Below are 17176 nucleotides of genomic sequence, written 5' to 3' on the forward strand. Positions count from 1 at the left end.
AAACACGGAATGCCTCTAAATAGCTCAGTCCAAAATAAGCATTAATATATTTGTAAAGACAAAACATGTCCTGGAATTCATTAAATTGTGCAAGTGTACCAAACCCTAACCCTGGGGCCAGTCGCTATACGGGATGAGAACAAGTCACTTCCTCTTAATGCAGCCATCTTGCCAGTAGAGACGGAAATAGTTCAAATAATGGGAACCAAATCCACACTGAAACTAACAGTCCTCTGTGCTACACTTCATGCTGCTGCATGAGTGCAAACATGAAAAAGCATGAGTGCCTTATGGTTCCATAACACTGAGGGCTTGTGCTCTACGGACACAAATCCACTCTACTTTTCATGGCTTGAGTCAGGCTGATCAATCCGATCCACCCCCCCTTAGAACAAATTCCAGACTCCAAGTTCCAGACTCTGTGCTGCATCATCAACAGTATATTAAAAAGCAGCTCACATGTGAGCGTGCATGACAACACATAATTGGCCCTGGGGTGGTGAACACATGCCCTAATAAACTGATTTGCTTGTGACTAAAAAGAAACAAGCGGGAATCAGCGGGGAATTCCAGACCCGATACCGATATGTACTGTACAGTACAGTATGTATGCGCTGACCGAGTTCCAGTGGAAGGCTATAAAAATAACTACTTGAGGCAAAAAGCTGCAACAACAAGGCTGTAATTTTAGTGCAGAGCTACAGTTTGCAGTTTGGGTTGTGTCAGGGAATTTGGGGGGAGTTTTTTTTTTTTTTTTCGTTAACAGTGGATCTTTGTGAGGACTGAGGTCAGCGAGGAAAGGAAAAGCTTGTTATTGCATGCATCAGGTAACACTTAAAGGACTGGACACCTGCATCTTTCTTCAACTGGAGGGAAAAAACGTTAAGGAAGATTAAAAATAAGTATTAACAAGTAGACAGGAGACGTCTACCTTTTGGACAAAGCATGACAGAAATTCTCCTTTTAAGCACACAAAGCCTGCAACACTATAAACTGCAATGATGCTCCGTGGCATGTGACCTCTATTTTATGAAAATAATTCACGGAAAAGCAGACAAGAATGTAGTCCAGACAGCCAGGGATGAATCTCAGACGCCCCGGGAGGAAGCCATAACGGTGCTCGCTAAATTAAAGAGAGGCCACGGGTATATTTGAACTGACTGGGCAAAAAGAGTAAACCGAACATGAGGGAGGTAAAAAGGAGCCTTTTTTGTGATGTGACATTATTATTATTATTATCATTATTATTATCATTATGATCATTATTATAATATATTATTATTATACTCCGGTTTCCTCCCACATTCCAAAAACATGCTAGGTTAATTGGTGACTCCAAATTGTCCATAGGTATGAATGTGAGTGTGAATGGTTGTTTGTCTATATGTGCCCTGTGATTGGCTGGCGACCAGTCCAAGGTGTACCCCGCCTCTCGCTCAAAGACAGCTGGGATAGGCTCCAGCACCCCCGCGACCCTTGTGAGGAAAAAGCGGTACAAAATGAATGAATGAATGAATATTATTATTGTATTATTGTATATTTTTGTTTATGGTAATGGTTTTATTTCATTTGAACATGCATCAGATTACAATTGAATGCATCCCATAATCAGTTCACAGTTCCACATGTCCAAAAGGAGTAGGAAGAAGCAAAGCTTATTAAATCCTACCCCTCCATCTGGTACTTTTACATTCAGTAACTGTTACATTTGTTCACTTCCTGCTTTCCTAATGTAATTTAAGTATGTTTTATTTTAATTATTTATTTTTTTTTATGTGACATTACAAGTATGAGACTATGACAAATGTTGTAACATGATCACCATGTCTGCCGTAATAGAACCTTAACCGAGGAAGAGGAGGGATTTATCCAAGGGGAGCATCCACCCCCAGAGGTAAGGCTGGAAAAGGAAAAGGGGCTTAATACGCACCCCAAAAACATGGCATTTCTGGACCTATTGTCCCTTTGTGTGTATATACATGCGAGTTGGACTCATTTTTTAATGGCCGCAAAGCCGCCGAGCAGAGCTGAGGCATGCAGGAAGTGAAATTTGGGAGGGGGGGGTGGTTTGGGACAAAGAGGGTCTGAGGATGTTCTCCATGTGTAATGCCTTGGATGCTTCCAAAGCCCGATTCAATAAGAGCGAGCCAGACAATCTTTGGCGGGACTAGCTGCATTACTAGTCATTTGGTGGACAAGGTGGTCCCTGACTTATCAACCATAAAAGCTCACGATACCGCAGCTTTGAAGCCAGCAGCAGCAGACGTGAGTGGGCTGAGAATGCTGAGCAGTACAGTAAAGTGCAAACCTGTTAAGCCCATTAGCTTTAAGAGCAGAAGGGGTCCGTCTGCATCCATGCGGCTCTGGGAATGTGAAACCCATAAGTGACCAAAAAGAAAAAAAAACAAATATGGGACCTTCATGCAGACCCAGAGGTCGACGAGTATTATTAAGATACTTCTACTTAATGTCTTTCACTAGAACGAACCAGTGACTTATTTGTTTGGCTATTTAGTGTGGCCTGGGGATCTATTGTGGGTTTATTGTTTCATTAAACAGATCTACTAGTAACTAACAGGATGTTTGGGAGTCATTTCTTAATTGCTGGAATTAAGAACCTCCTTCCTGTGACCTTGTTGTGTGGGTGAAGTCATGTTTTGCAACATTGTTGCCTCTTGACACCAAAAAAAAAAAAAAAACAGTCATGCACTTCTTTATACGAATGCTAGCATTTAGCGAGATGAGTCGGTGACCTTTACACAGCCCCCCCGACTCCCCCCCCCGAGGATGTGGGTCACGGTCTTAAGTGTGGGAAAGGCCGTCCATGATAAAGCAGTCACAGCTGCATTGAAAGAAAGCATCTCCGATCAACAAGCAAGTGAAATACTGCAGTATTGTTTACCTGATAGTAAGCTTTGATCTGCCGGATGAGAATGGAGAGGTTCTGGATGCGTAGCGTGGGGTCGTTGTTCACCTTCTTGTTGGTCCTCTGCACCGTGGCCTTGGGGTTTCTGGCATGAAGAAACCAAATAGAGTGTCATTCATTCAATGGACATATGTGTTTTATGTCGTATTGTTTGGTACATGAACTGCACACGCTGATACGCTGCACAAATGAAGTTCCTAACAGATAAATAAAGTATTCAGGCATAGAGGACGGGTGGGGGGGTCAATGTTCCATAATTCCCACGGAAAGTAAAGCAATGAGATGAAAACATTTATAGAAGCTACAAAGGTCTCGTTCGTGCATACATCTCTGACATGAGCGCCTGAGGGCGTTTCGTGACGACTCATGATGCCATCACGGGCGTCAACACGTTTTAAAGGGAGTCTCATAAACATTCCACAAATTCACACAGCGGGCCTCGTTCCCCCGGTAACCGCTGTCGTCTAAATCATCCATTACGGGAAAACACCCGGAGCTCTGTCCGCATGCTATCACCAATTAAACCCATAACAGCTACCACTTGGGTAGTATTCTGCTAATGCCTTTCTAATGAGGGGTCGGACATGTGACCTTCATGTCATGATGCGGCGTGACATCACATGACCTGCTTGCGTACTTAAAGGGCTAGTGATGGCTGAAACAACCAAAATAAGACTATTTTTATTTGTTGTTTGTAACTTTGGGGGCTTGGGTGCTTTAAAAGGTGATTGAAAATAAAATATATAATATGTATAGATATGATATGTATAAAATAAAATAAAATAAAATAAAATAAAATAAAATAAAATAAAATAAAATAAAATAAAATAAAATAAAATAAAATGCGGCACTGCGTTCGAGTGGTTAGCGCGCAGACCTCACAGCTAGGAGACCAGGGTTCAATTCCACCCTCTGCCATCTCTGTGTGGAGTTTGTACTGTACAGCTGGGATAGGCTCCAGCACCCCCGCGACCCGAAAAGCGGTAGAAAATGAATGAATGAATTAATGAAAAAAAAATATATGAATATGTGCTATTATATAATATGAATATATAATATGAAAATAAAATAAAATTATTATTATTAAGAATAATATTGGCACTGCAATGCATACTATATTCCACTTTTGACGACAGTCCATCATTATTTGTAGGTATTATTTTCTGACTTTTATGGTGTATTACATAGCATTAATGGCATTTCATGATTGTAATAATGACCAATGACCTATTATGCAACTCTTGTAGCGAGCTTATTTGAGTGAATTGAATGTTTTATTTTCAGTAAAAATGTTGCAATGTAATTCGATTGCAGTCCTCCCTTACAAACAGACCTCCCACCTTAAAAAGCGTGCGCTTCCACGACCTATATATATATATATATGAGGGTCAAGTGTGGGGGGAGGAGACGGCACCAACTGTCTGTGTATGTATGAATGCATGCATGCATGCATTCATACATGTACGCACGTGGCGGGGAGCACATGAGTAGTCATGCATGCATCCTGCCTGTGCACGCCTGCATCTGTGCTCTGCATGGGTCCGATCTACAAGCCTCACCACCAAAACAAAACACTTTGATTTATTTGTGTTGATTTGTGGTCAGCGTTTGGTTTTAACTTCCACTACTGCATAGTTGCCCCCGTTTGAATACTTCAGAATCCCACACAAGAAACGGCGTTGTCTTAATTTTGACGTGTTAATTAGTCTTTTGATCAGCCTCTGCCCCAATGCACAGCGCCATTGATGCTAATCAGGAGGACACAAGGCTCTTTTTAATGGGTCTGAATTAGCGGTCATGTGGCCTCCTCACGCGGCCCCTTCAGAAGTCCATCGTAGGGGGTCTATTGAACCCCTTAATTAAGAGGAGGGGGCTGTAATCCTGTCAAGGCGAGGAGGATGACAAGCTGAATAAGATATGCGTGTGTGTGTGTTGCCCATTCTACATCGCATTCCATGACAGGCTAGCAAGAACATGGCGGCCTACAACAACAAAACTCCTGATGTCGCACACTTTGGCACGCCTCAGACAGAACCCCCGCGGAGGTCGGGCGACAAAACAGACTAAGAGCTTTAATAAGGGGTGAAAAATCCCAGATATTAACCCCCTTGCTGTTCCTGCTGATACGGCAAACTTAAGGCTTTGGGCAGACACATAGATTAAGGAGGTGCTGCTCAGGCGGGCACACGGACGTAATGTCAATAATCTGCACTACGGGTTCAGTCGATGGCCGATGAGGCGGTATATGCAGGGCCAGTAGCAGCCATGGGGCTTTCTCCTCTCCGAGGCTGCCTCTGATTGGCTGGGTGCTTTACAGAGTAGTGTTAACCTATATATGACAGCCGGCATTACAATCAGCAGGGGCAGCCAAGCACGCACACACACACACACACACACACACACACACATAAAAAGTGAAAAGACAGACTACATTTGGCCACGTGTTGGGATGCAGCCAGTCCAAACATGGCAGCAGCGTTTGTCATTAGCTCTGCAACGGGAAAGCCAAACAACGAACAGGAATGTGGGAGATGAGCTTTTATGGATGAAAAGGTTCAGAATTATGTGTGTCCGTTGGTGCTAGCATTTACTCGGCTCTCGTACAATGTTTTGTGTGTCTGTAGCTTTGATGCTAATGAGCTGCGTGCTAAAAAAGCAATTTATACACGTTTTAAATATACGGTTCCATCGCGGTTCATTGTTCTATATTGCGCCCTCGCGCTCTCGCTGTTTCCTGGTTGGTTATTATTATTTGATACCGCAGATCACATACAACAGGGGTCTCAAACTTGCGGCCCGCGGGCAAAATGAAGCCCACGGGATGCGAGTTTGAGGCCCCCACCTGAATATAAAGCTGTGTGCACACCGGACACAATTGACGCAATTTTGAAAGCTACGACTCCCAGATGTAATGATGCTAACTTGCTAACTGGGTAAAATGGTTACATTTCATTAATGTTTATGTTAAAGGTTAAATAACTCTTAATAATGTTAATTTGAATCTGGAAAAAAAATTCTCTACCCACCAACTATATGTGGTTTCTTAAGTTTTTCTTATTTGCAGTTTTATTAATATTTTATTTATTTATTACTGATGGATTTATTTTCTTTATTTTGATGTATTTTTCATCTTATTTTATTAAAGACAGTTTTTTATCTTAATTTTTTCTGTTGTTAATAAATAAATGTGTTTTTGTGTTTGATTTATTGATTTATATTGATTGATTTTCTTTATTTTGATGTATTTATTTTTTCATCTTGTTTTATTGAAGACAGTTTTTTTTATCTTAATTTTGTCAGTTTTTAATAAATAAATGCGTTTTTTTGCTGTTTTTTTTTTTCAAAACCTGAAAAACAGCCTCGCCCAGACCTTCGCCCCAGTGGCCCCCAGGTAAATTAAGCTTGAGACCCCTGACATACAACAACGTAACAATAAGAAATGGGACATGAGGATACAAACGTTAGCAACACTAGCATAGCTATGTGAGCTACAATGCTAACATTACAACTGCTACTTGATGAATAAACACAAAACAACCCACATGTGTAGCTGACTGACGGATAGTCGGAAGAGCTTGCAGGCTGCATTTTAATATGTGTAGCAAAGCCTGTTTCTTTTGTTTGTTTGTTTTTTTACCAAGTGGTCGGAGGCGGTAAGATATGGATTTTTCTCATGTTTCTCATGTCTCTCAAACAACAAAAATAAAGAGAGGAACTTACGGCAAACGCATGGCAACCCGAATGAGTTGGACACTCATGAGTTGCAAACTACAAGCGTAATAATAAGCCAATACTGAAGGCGCCATATAAACAGACCATGTGACCCTTGGTATGTGGAGTTCCTTGTCTTGGCTTTTCATGGAATTCCTTTCTTTCCGTCCTAGTCTTTGTCTTTTGTCTCGTTTCAACCGGGCCTCTCCGCCACTGTATCCATAGGCGGCTGGCTCACCATTTACATTCCAAACTGGTAAGTGAGTTAAACCATTAAAGCAGAGTACACACACTAAGTGGAAAGAGATGACGTTCAACATGGCCAAAATAATTGCTTCGATTTCCTGATAGCAATGGTGACTCATCAAAATAAAGCAAGCTCATAAAAGGAAAGTGGTCTAATTGATACCACTTTGCCTTTCATTCTCAATCTGCTTCAATTGAACTTAGCTCTCTTAGCTCAGTTGTTAGCTAGTAAACGTCCCCTCCAGACAGAGCGGATTATGCCCTGCGAGCCACACAAGGAGCTCCGTAACATGAAGCAGATGGAGGATGTGTCGAGTTGGCATTAATGCAGCAAACGGCAACAACAGCACATTATCATCTCACACATACACCAAATATGGCAGCAGATCATCTCAACTTCTAAGACCTCATACACGATGCAAAAACCTGACGTTGGAAGACCTCGGCTGAGCACGTTTTGTCATCTCTTTGAGGTTCAACATGTCCTTGGTTGTGGCTTACATAAAACACCGGATTGTGAAAGCTTCTGTCTACAAAGCAGGACTCAAAGATGACTGCAAGACACTGAACGCTTCCAAGACTGGCTAAGGGTGATTGGACATCTCAGCAGCAGTCCTGCATCCCTGCTTCCCTCCTGCAGCTGGAATTCCAGCTATGTCAGCTGGAATTAGCCCTGCTGAAAAAAGTCAATGGAGGCTTCAGAAGAAAACAACAAAGGGAGCAAAGGGAAAGAATAAGCACTAACAGTAGGATAAAAATAAGTAAAGGGTGAAAGAAGTACACCGTAGGTCCATAACGTTAGTATTACTTTATCATTCTTATGCATATTGTGTCATAGGGAACACTTCAAAATACTGATTATTGTGCTATCAAAACTAGATCACAATAAAGTAACGATGTCAAGATGGCTTGCTAATGCTGCATTCCAGACTGCGGGAAAGTAGGAAGCTAAAACAATTCAAAAACACGTGTGACGCAGGACTGAAAACATCCAATCACGTTGATGTCATCACGATATTTCTCACAGCCACTAGGGGGCACACGTTTGCTATGAGGTCATCAAACTCATAATCATATCATCCACAGACTGGCTGACTATATAACCAAAATGGAAACATACTTTATACTCCTTTGCTGGAGCCTATCCCAGCTGTCTTCGGGTTAGAGGCGGGGTACACCCTGGACTGGTGGCCAGCCAATCACAGGGCACATATAGACAAACAACCATTCACACTCACATTCATACCTATGGACAATTTGGAGTCGCTAATTAACCTAGCATGTTTTTGGAATGTGGGAGGAAACCGGGAGGAAACATGCAAACTCCACATAGAGATGGCCCAGGGTGGAATTGAACCCTTGTCTCCTAGCTAACCACTCGCACAAACATATGCAAGTATATCTGAAGGAAAATTTAAGTTAACATTTTCCACTTTTTCATGGTAATGCTGATCCTGCAACTTATATACACTTATAAACAGCAATGGCTGATAAAGATGGTGCACAAATACCGCAAAAAAATAAAATAATATCCTGCAGATTACAAGCGGCAAATTGAAGTACTACTTATGTTATATTGTTCATGCTATAGCTGTCTGAATAGCTGTTAATATGTTACCTTAACATACCAACTATTCACGTTACGTTAACAGGCGCCTATGTAGCCTGTTGTAGTTCCAAAAACATGCTAGGTTAATTGGCGACTCCAAATTGTCCATAGGTATGAATGTGAGTGTGAATGGTTGTTTGTCTATATGTGCCCTGTGATTGGCTGGTCACCAGTCCAGGGTGTACCCCGTCTCTCGCCCGAAAACAGCTGGGATAGGCTCCAGCATCCCCGCGACCCTCGTGAGGATAAGCGATAGAAAATGAATGAATGAATGAATCTTCATACTACATGTTCTTCTTAATATTTGGACTTTGTTCTCATAATATTTCTTTAATATTTACCATTCCCAAAGCTAGGGATAAGCGGTAGAAAATGAATGAATGGGTTCTATTGTAATTCCTATAACTTGCCTTTCAACATAAAATGTCTGTCTTGGTCTCTGATTTAATATTTCCTCCCAAAAAAGCGACTTATATAAGTTTTTTTCTTCTTTATTGTGCATTTTTTGGCTGGTGCAACTACTCTGGAGCGACCAAGGCTAACGACAAAAAAAAAAACTGTTATCGAATGTTTGCGCACAGCCAGTCCAAAGCATCCCACGACTCCAATATGGCCTTGAAGGCAAAGAGTAAACAAGCAGATGAGCATGCTAAGCTAATTCACATTCATTACCACATGCTTCATTCGTATAACATTCCAGTTCTACACAACTTCCTGTGTAGATTTGGCAACTCTTTTAAAAGGGAAGCAACAATGGAATGCATTTCCTGTTTGTGAGATTAGCCATGAGAAGCAATAAATATCTGCAGTTCGTACCACCTTTTGTAGCTAGAATTGGATATTCAGATTGTAAACAACTCCACTCTGGTGAACATAGAGCATCCAGGCCAAGTCCACTGGTTGACCCACCCGGCCAAATGTACCAGAGAGCTAAGAGATGACAACCCCACGTGAGTCTTGTCACTCTGACAGCATTTTTAATTGGCTGCCTCTCGCCGAGATGGCAAACTAATTGGTTTGACAGCATTGAGGAGGTCATCTAATTGGCTGGGTAATGACGGTCATGAGAGGACAGAGGAGGGGGGGTGGGGGGGGGGACACATTGCCATCTGGGTGTCGGCAAACCGTTAGATAATCCCAACGTCGCCCTCCGGGGGGGGACGACTACTGACCGCCTGGCCCCTCCCTTGCTAAGTGCGACACACTCACACTGCGCTAGGAAAAAAAAGTGCAGCGTAAATATGAGAAACTAGCAGCAACATTCGGCTCGGCTACACCAGACATCTGTTCTTTGTGTAAACGGACGCTAATAGCTTCAGGCAAGCGTAGCGTTTCTTATCCAGATCGATTGTGGTGAGTGGAAGACATATTTACACATTTTAGTACAAGAAATCTGCTGGAAAATAGCGCTCGTCTGCAGATAACCAGACATATCATTCACAACAGTGGGCCTTACGTGTGTGGGAAGAAGGTCGGGGCAACACAACCACAGACAGCTGCCCGACTCCAAAAACAAATGCACCCCCCCCCCCACACACACACACATACATACATACAAAGCACATACAAACAGCCAGTCAGTCAGTCAGTCAGTCCCGTGCTGACACAGAAACCCTGAACAAAAGGCCGCACAGCTGGCCGTGACTGGCGAGCGCTGACTTCCTGTCAGGCCACTCACAGCTGCCAAGCTAGCAACATTCATGCCCACCACAAACTTCAAAATCCAATCTCCGGCCTCCAAGACCCTCACATCATAATGTGCTTGGATCCTTCAAAACCAACCAAGATGGCCGCCGGTAAGTTCTTTTCAAAACTTGGGAATAAAGGTTCCTAAAAACAGCAGAGTGGTCCAAACATATTTAGGATTGCTAACTAGGTTTGTTGTAGGACCTCCTTAGGAACAGCAGAATGGTCCTTTCATAGAGAGGATCTTTGACTAGTGTTTTTGTAGTAGGTCCTTATAAACAGCAGAGCGACTCCTTCAATATAGTGGATCTTTGACTAGAGTTTTTGCAGTAGGGTTTCCAAACCACTAAAGTAGAGGATCTTTGACTAGCGGTTCTGCAGTAGGTCCTTAAAACTAGCAGAGTGCTTTCATCATATAGTGGATCTTTGACTAGTGTTTTTGCAGTAGGTTTTCAAAACCACAGATGTAGAGGATCTTTGACTAGCGGTTCTGCAGTAGGTCCTTAAAAACAACAGAATACTTTTATCATAGAGAGGATCTTTGACTAGTGTTTTTGCAGTAGGTCCTTCCATATAGTGGATCTTTGGCTTGCGGTTCTGCAGTCGGTCCTTAAAACAGCAGAGCAGCTCCTTCCATATAGTGGATCTTTGACTAGTGTTTTTGCAGTAGGTTTTCAAACCCAACGATGTAGAGGATCTTGGACTAGCTGTTCTGCAGTTGGTCCTTAAAAACTCCAGAGTGCTCCTGTCATCTTATGTAGGAGGAACTTTGATGAGTGTTTTTGCCATAGTTCCTTAAAAACAACCCAAAATTCCTGTCATATAGAGGATCTTTGACTTGCATTTTTGGAGCAGATACTTAAAACCAAGCACGCTCCTGTTAAATTGAGGATCTGTGATAAATTTTCGCAGTAGGTGCTTAAAAACAGCAAGGCGGCTCTTTCCATATTGTGGATCTTTGACTAGCGGTTCTGCAGTAGGTCCTTAAAAACTGCAGAGCGCTCTTGTCATCTCATATAGAGGAACTTTGATGACTGTTTTTGCCATAGTTCCTTAAAAACAACCGAAAACTTCTGTCATATAGAAGATCTTTGACTTGTGTTTTTGGAGCAGATACAGTGAAGAAAATAAGTATTTGAACACCCTGCTATTTTGCTATTTCTCCCACTTAGAAATCATGGAGGGGTCTGAAATTTTCATCGTAGGTGCATGTCCACTGTGAGAGAGATAAACTAAAAAGAAAAATCCAGAAATCACAATGCATGATTTTTTAACAATTTATTTGTGTGATACAGCTGCAAATAAGTATTTGAACACCTGTGTATCATCTAGAATTCTGACCCTGAAAGACCTGTTAGTCTGCCCATTAGAAGTCCACCTGCACTCCATGTATCATCCTGAATCAGATGCACCTGTTTGAGGTCGTTAGCTGCATAAAGACACCTGTCCACCCCATACAATCAGTAAGACTTTAACTTGTAACATGGCGAAGACCAAAGAGCTGTCCAAAGACACCAGAGACAAAATTGTACACCTCCACAAGGCTGGAAAGGGCTACGGAGCAATTACCAAGCAGCTTGGTGAAAAAAGGTCCACTGTTGGAGCTATCATTAGAAAATGGAAGAAGCTAAACATGACGGTCAATCTCAATCGGAGTGGAGCCCCATGCAAGATATCACCTCGTGGGGTCTCAATGATTCTAAGAAAGGTGAGGAATCAGCCCAGAACTACACGACAGGACTTGGTCAATGACCTGAAAAGAGCTGGGACCACCGTTTCCAAGGTTACTGTAGGTAATACACTAAGACGTCATGATGTGAAATCATGCATGGCACGAAAGGTTCCCCTGCTTAAACCAGCACATGTCAAGGCCCGTCTTAAGTTTGCATATGACCATTTGGATGATACAGAGGAGTCATGGGAGAAAGTTTTATGGTCAGATGAGACCAAAATAGAACTTTTTGGTCATAATTCCAATAAGCGTGTTTGGAGGAAGAAGAATGAAGAGTACAATCCGAAGAACACCATCCCTACTGTGAAGCATGGGGGTGGTAGCATCATGCTTTGGGGGTGTTTTTCTGCACATGGGACAGGACGAGTGCACTGCATTAAAGAGAGGATGACTGGGGCCGTGTATTGTGAGATTTTGGGGAACAACCTCCTTCCCTCTGTCAGAGCATTGAAGATGGGTCGTGGCTGGGTCTTCCAACACGACAACGACCCGAAGCACACAGCCAGGAAAACCAAGGAGTGGCTCCGTAAGAAGCATATCAAGGTTCTAGCATGGCCCAGCCAGTCTCCAGACCTGAACCCAATCGAAAATCTTTGGAGGGAGCTCAAACTCCGTGTTTCTCAGCGACAGCCCAGAAACCTGACTGATCTAGAGAAGATCTGTGTGGAGGAGTGGGCCAAGATCCCTCCTGCAGTGTGTGCAAACCTGGTGAAAAACTACAGGAAACATTTGACCTCTGTAATAGCAAACAAAGGCTACTGTACCAAATATTAACATTCATTTTCTCAGGTGTTCAAATACTTATTTGCAGCTGTATCACACAAATAAATTGTTAAAAAATCATGCATTGTGATTTCTGGATTTTTCTTTTTAGTTTATCTCTCTCACAGTGGACATGCACCTACGATGAAAATTTCAGACCCCTCCATGATTTCTAAGTGGGAGAAATAGCAAAATAGCAGGGTGTTCAAATACTTATTTTCTTCACTGTACTTAAAACCGAGCACGTTCCTGTTAAAATTTAGGATCTGTGATGAATTTTCTCAGTAGGTGCTTAAAAGCCCCAGGGGAATGAAGGACCAATCCATTTTCTATATTGCTTATCCTGGCAGGGGTGGCTAAAGTGCAAAAGGTGGACTACACCATTGACTGGTTGGGTTGTCAATGGTAGGGTGATGGTGAATGGAAAAGTCAGCTACTATGTGAACCACAACACATCAAAGGAAATAAATATGAAGTATTCTATTGTAAAAAAAAAAAAAAAAAAAAAGAAGAATTAAGCATCATGTCTCCCACAGCCCAAACACCCAAGTTAGCATTAATCGACTTAAAACCCAATGCCCGGCAGGGAGGAGGGATCTGCGTTGCTGCTAAATCTGTAACCAGATTTTGCGGTTTAATCTACAGCCCAGCGGGGAAACGTGAGCGGAGTCGCCTCGAGCAGGGGAGGTGTCCTCCAGTTGGCGGCGGATGACTGTCAAAGGTGGCTGTAGTAGCCGTCAAGAGGAACATGGAAACATTCTATACCATTTGAACCCAATATCAGCGTGACCCAGCAGCAAAGTGGGTTCTGCGATGACATCGGTGGCCTAAATACAAGGTCCCTTTGTATGCAGCCTATATTCACTTTGGTTAATGTGCTCCTGGAGGGGATGAAAAGTGGGGGAGTAAGAGTAGACCCACTGGACAGTGTCAGTGGTATGGTACTTTGCCCAGGTCCGTCATTTTAAGACGTGTAGCAAAGCCTACTGCTTTTTTTGTGAGTGCAACGCTAGCCTATCATGTCCATGTGGGAGGTTATTTTAAAAGCGGAGCTAACAAATGAGGAAATATGCAGTTTTCTTATGTTTTGTGTTCATAAACATGGTAATGGTGGTATTATTTCATTTGAACAAGCATCAGATTACAATTGAATGCATCACATAATCAGTTCACAGTTCCACATGTCCAAAAGGAGTAGGAAGAAGCAAAGCTTATTAAATCCTACCCCTCCATCTGGTACTTTTACAATCAGTAACTGTTACATTTGTTCACTTCCTGCTTTCCATAATACAGTTTAAGTTTTTTTTTGTTTTTTAATAATGTACCTCGTACCAAAGTACGCGGTGATATGACCATACAATGACGTTATGTGTATATATTTGTTCACTTCCTGCTTTCCTAATATAGTGCTAAGTTTTTATCTTTAATTTTTTTTTTTTTTATTTTGTCACGTACAAAACAGGCACCAGAGACACATATTTGGAATAACCGAGCACCAAATGCACATGTACTTACATCTCCAGCATGACCTCATTGAGGTAGACTCCATCCACTAATTCCACATATTCCGATAGTTTGTTGCCATCTTTCACTTTGGACTGCCCGGTAGTCTTCACCTACAAAATAGAAAAAGCAACAACTGCAGTAAACAATGAGTAGTACATGATGAGAATATTTAAACACTACATGTGTGGACTGAATGGACTTACCCAGCAGACCAGAGGAGACAGCATGAAGTGCTCCAGCAGAGGACTAAAAACCTCACTTTCCATATTTTCCAGCGGGATTATTTCAGCAGATATGGAAAAAAAGAAGGGGTGGCGGTTGGTGTAATTATAGCACACTGTTTGTTTAGGCGCCACTCATGTGGTTGATTGCATTAAAAAGAGGCGCATTTTGGCGCAAGGCTGTTTTTTTTTTTTTTTTTTTTTTGAGGGAGCTTGTCAAGGAGGTAGGGGGAGGGAAAAGAAAGGTTAATCCACGAATGTCTCGACACGACACAGCTGTTTGGACCCACTGAGCTCACCCACAGCATCGAACGCTGAATCACATTTTTTTTTCTTCTTAATCTTCCGATGCAAAACCTTAAATCACTCACAACGTAATACCTGAACCGGATTTACTCTCCCGGTGCAATTTAAACCACAACAACAACAAAAAAATCATCCACTTGCAGCAACTTCCAGGGAGGAGAATAATAAATCCTGGGTGGTTAAATAAAACCCAAAATGCCCCAAAAAATAATCCAACGTTTTCAATTCCAGTCTGCAAAATTCGTTTAAGTTATAAGTCCTCTTATGTCAAAGCAAAGCAAAGCAAAGCAATGCAAGGACGCTGCAGCTCTCCGTGTGACTTCATTCATTTGCAGCTCACTAGTGAGGAGGAGCACCAGCTGCTGCTGAGGAGGAGGAGGAGGCGGCAAAGCACCGCCTACATCCTTCTTTCATCCCTCCCTCTCTGGTTGGCTGGTGCAACCTCTACCGGAAGAAGAAAACATGGCATTGATCATTCAGGGCACATTATAACACAATATAAAACAATATAATGTTCTGTAACGAAATATACTGGATATAACTTCATACATTATGCCACGACGAATTAAACTAGTGTAGTCCAGGTTCACGAAAGGAACAAAGCTGACATCTAGCGGCCAGTAGCGGTAATTGCAACATTAAAGTACAACACAGTACAGTACAGAATTTCACTACAAATCGAACAACGTACAATATACTTTAATAAAGCTAATATAACCTATAAAAATTAAATTGGTGTAAATTTAAACAATGTAAATGAGGTACATGTGTTAAATGTCGCCGTTCATATTGTACTGTTTCTTTAAGATGAGTGAACGGTTAGCAAGCATGCTAGCTTACGCCTAAATCCAAAGCAGCGTTACCAGTTAGTTGCAGTTAGTTATACGATATGTATTATTAAATCATTTTGATATATGATAAATAATAAACAAAAAATCCACAAATGTACCCCCAACGTCAGACTCTTGCGTAGCTGTGATCTTCGTTGCAATGACCTTGTTGGACGGCAGATGGCGCTAGTGCTAAGATGTAGCAACGCAAAAAAGTAAACGGTATGGTTAGAATCCGTACCATAACAAAGCAATAATAAAGTAAATATAGAAATACGATACAATAAATATTCAGAAAAAAAATCAGTGAATGACGAATAGGTGGTCATTTGTAATCTCTTGGTTGAAAACAAGTTAGCAAGGTTAGCAAGTCTTCTCAACATGCCGCCATCTTTATCAGTCAGGAACTGTTTCCTAGTTAAACTAGTTTACTATCAATAGTATTGTACATTAAAAAGATATTTTGTTGTAAATCATTACATTATGTGTCTCAAAGTCAGGGGAATGTGAGCAAAAAAGGAAAGTCCAAAAACATGAGTCACCCCTCCTCTTCCTCCTCACATCCAAAAGATCCTAGTGTAAATGTTTGTGGTGACTTGTAAATTCCAGTGCTGGAAAAAACCAACAGAGGTTGCATTCATAGCACAGACTTCAGTATAGAGCTAGACTGAACAGCATACTGCTGTTCTGTACAAGCTGCACACTGACTACACTCATTTATATGTACAGTACATCTCTATGGTAATGTCCCTTGATGAGATATACTGTATGAAAATGTCCAAATGTACTCACTTTGGTCAGATGCTGTGAGTACTCCGGTTTGGAGACGTTTGTCCACCAACAGGAATAGTGTTTAGTCAACATGAAAACCTTGAGGGCTTCACAACGGCAACACAAAGTTCATTTTGCTTCCTTAATGGAACCATGTGATATACGTATCAATGAATACATTCCTTTCTAAATACTGACCTGAGTAATATAAGACAATGAAATGTCCCTTATATGTCATTAACAGGGTTCATTTAAACCTTAAGGGCCCTTAAAAAGATATACTTTCTACACTTGGGGCCCACAAAATGTCACTTTCAGTCAAGTCATGTCAGAGTGCTGAATTTTTGTATTATTATTATTATTATGGTCTTATTATTTTATTAACATTAATAAGTAAAGAATATACAAGTATATCAATTGAGGATGTCCGATAATTATCAGCCCAATATCAGCATAAAAATGCAATATTGGTTTATATTGGGATCTGATTTTTCGCTGATCATGAAGACAGATATTAATAAATGCTGTATATGTTCATACAGGAGATATGTCATGTTGTTACACATATTGGCTGAAATCAGTATTGGGAATTGAGTTGGTCAATATCGCCATATTGGTCCCCCCCCTCCCAAGAAAAAGCCAATATCGGACATCCCTACAACTGCAATATATTGGTTCCATTTTTTTTTACAAAAAAAATGTATGGAATTTTTTTAAAGAATTTTGAAAAATTTTAAATGTTTTATGACATTTTTTAAAAAATGAAAAAATGAAAATACAAGTAATTACATATGTCAAACATTTTTTCAAATATTTTGATTTACAAAAAATAAATCTAGTTGAAAAAATGCATTTTTCATTCCATTTTAG

At 41.3% G+C, this 17176-nt stretch overlaps 1 protein-coding gene across 5 annotated transcripts in view; it reads right to left on the minus strand.

Annotated features, from left to right (window-relative positions):
- The window catches only part of ccdc88ab (coiled-coil and HOOK domain protein 88ab), a 51852-nt gene extending 36701 nt beyond the window's left edge, over positions 1-15151 (minus strand). For 4 of the 5 annotated variants that reach the window (XM_078787354.1, XM_078787353.1, XM_078787351.1 and 1 more), the window contains exons 1-3: positions 14382-15150; positions 14188-14288; positions 2903-3011 (exon numbers count right to left, since the gene is read on the minus strand). In XM_078787354.1, the coding sequence (XP_078643480.1) occupies positions 2903-3011; positions 14188-14288; positions 14382-14444 (273 nt within the window). In that variant the 5' untranslated portion in view covers positions 14445-15150. Of the gene's footprint in view, positions 1-2902; positions 3012-14187; positions 14289-14381 lie in introns of all 5 variants that reach the window. The other variant, XM_078787350.1, reaches the window with a different exon arrangement.
- Positions 15152-17176: the final 2025 nt, after the last annotated feature.

This window comes from Doryrhamphus excisus, linkage group LG20 (genome assembly GCF_037039965.1).
Source record: "Doryrhamphus excisus strain RoL-2023G ecotype Guam linkage group LG20, RoL_Dexc_Guam_v1.1, whole genome shotgun sequence".
NCBI lineage: Eukaryota > Metazoa > Chordata > Actinopteri > Syngnathiformes > Syngnathidae > Doryrhamphus > Doryrhamphus excisus.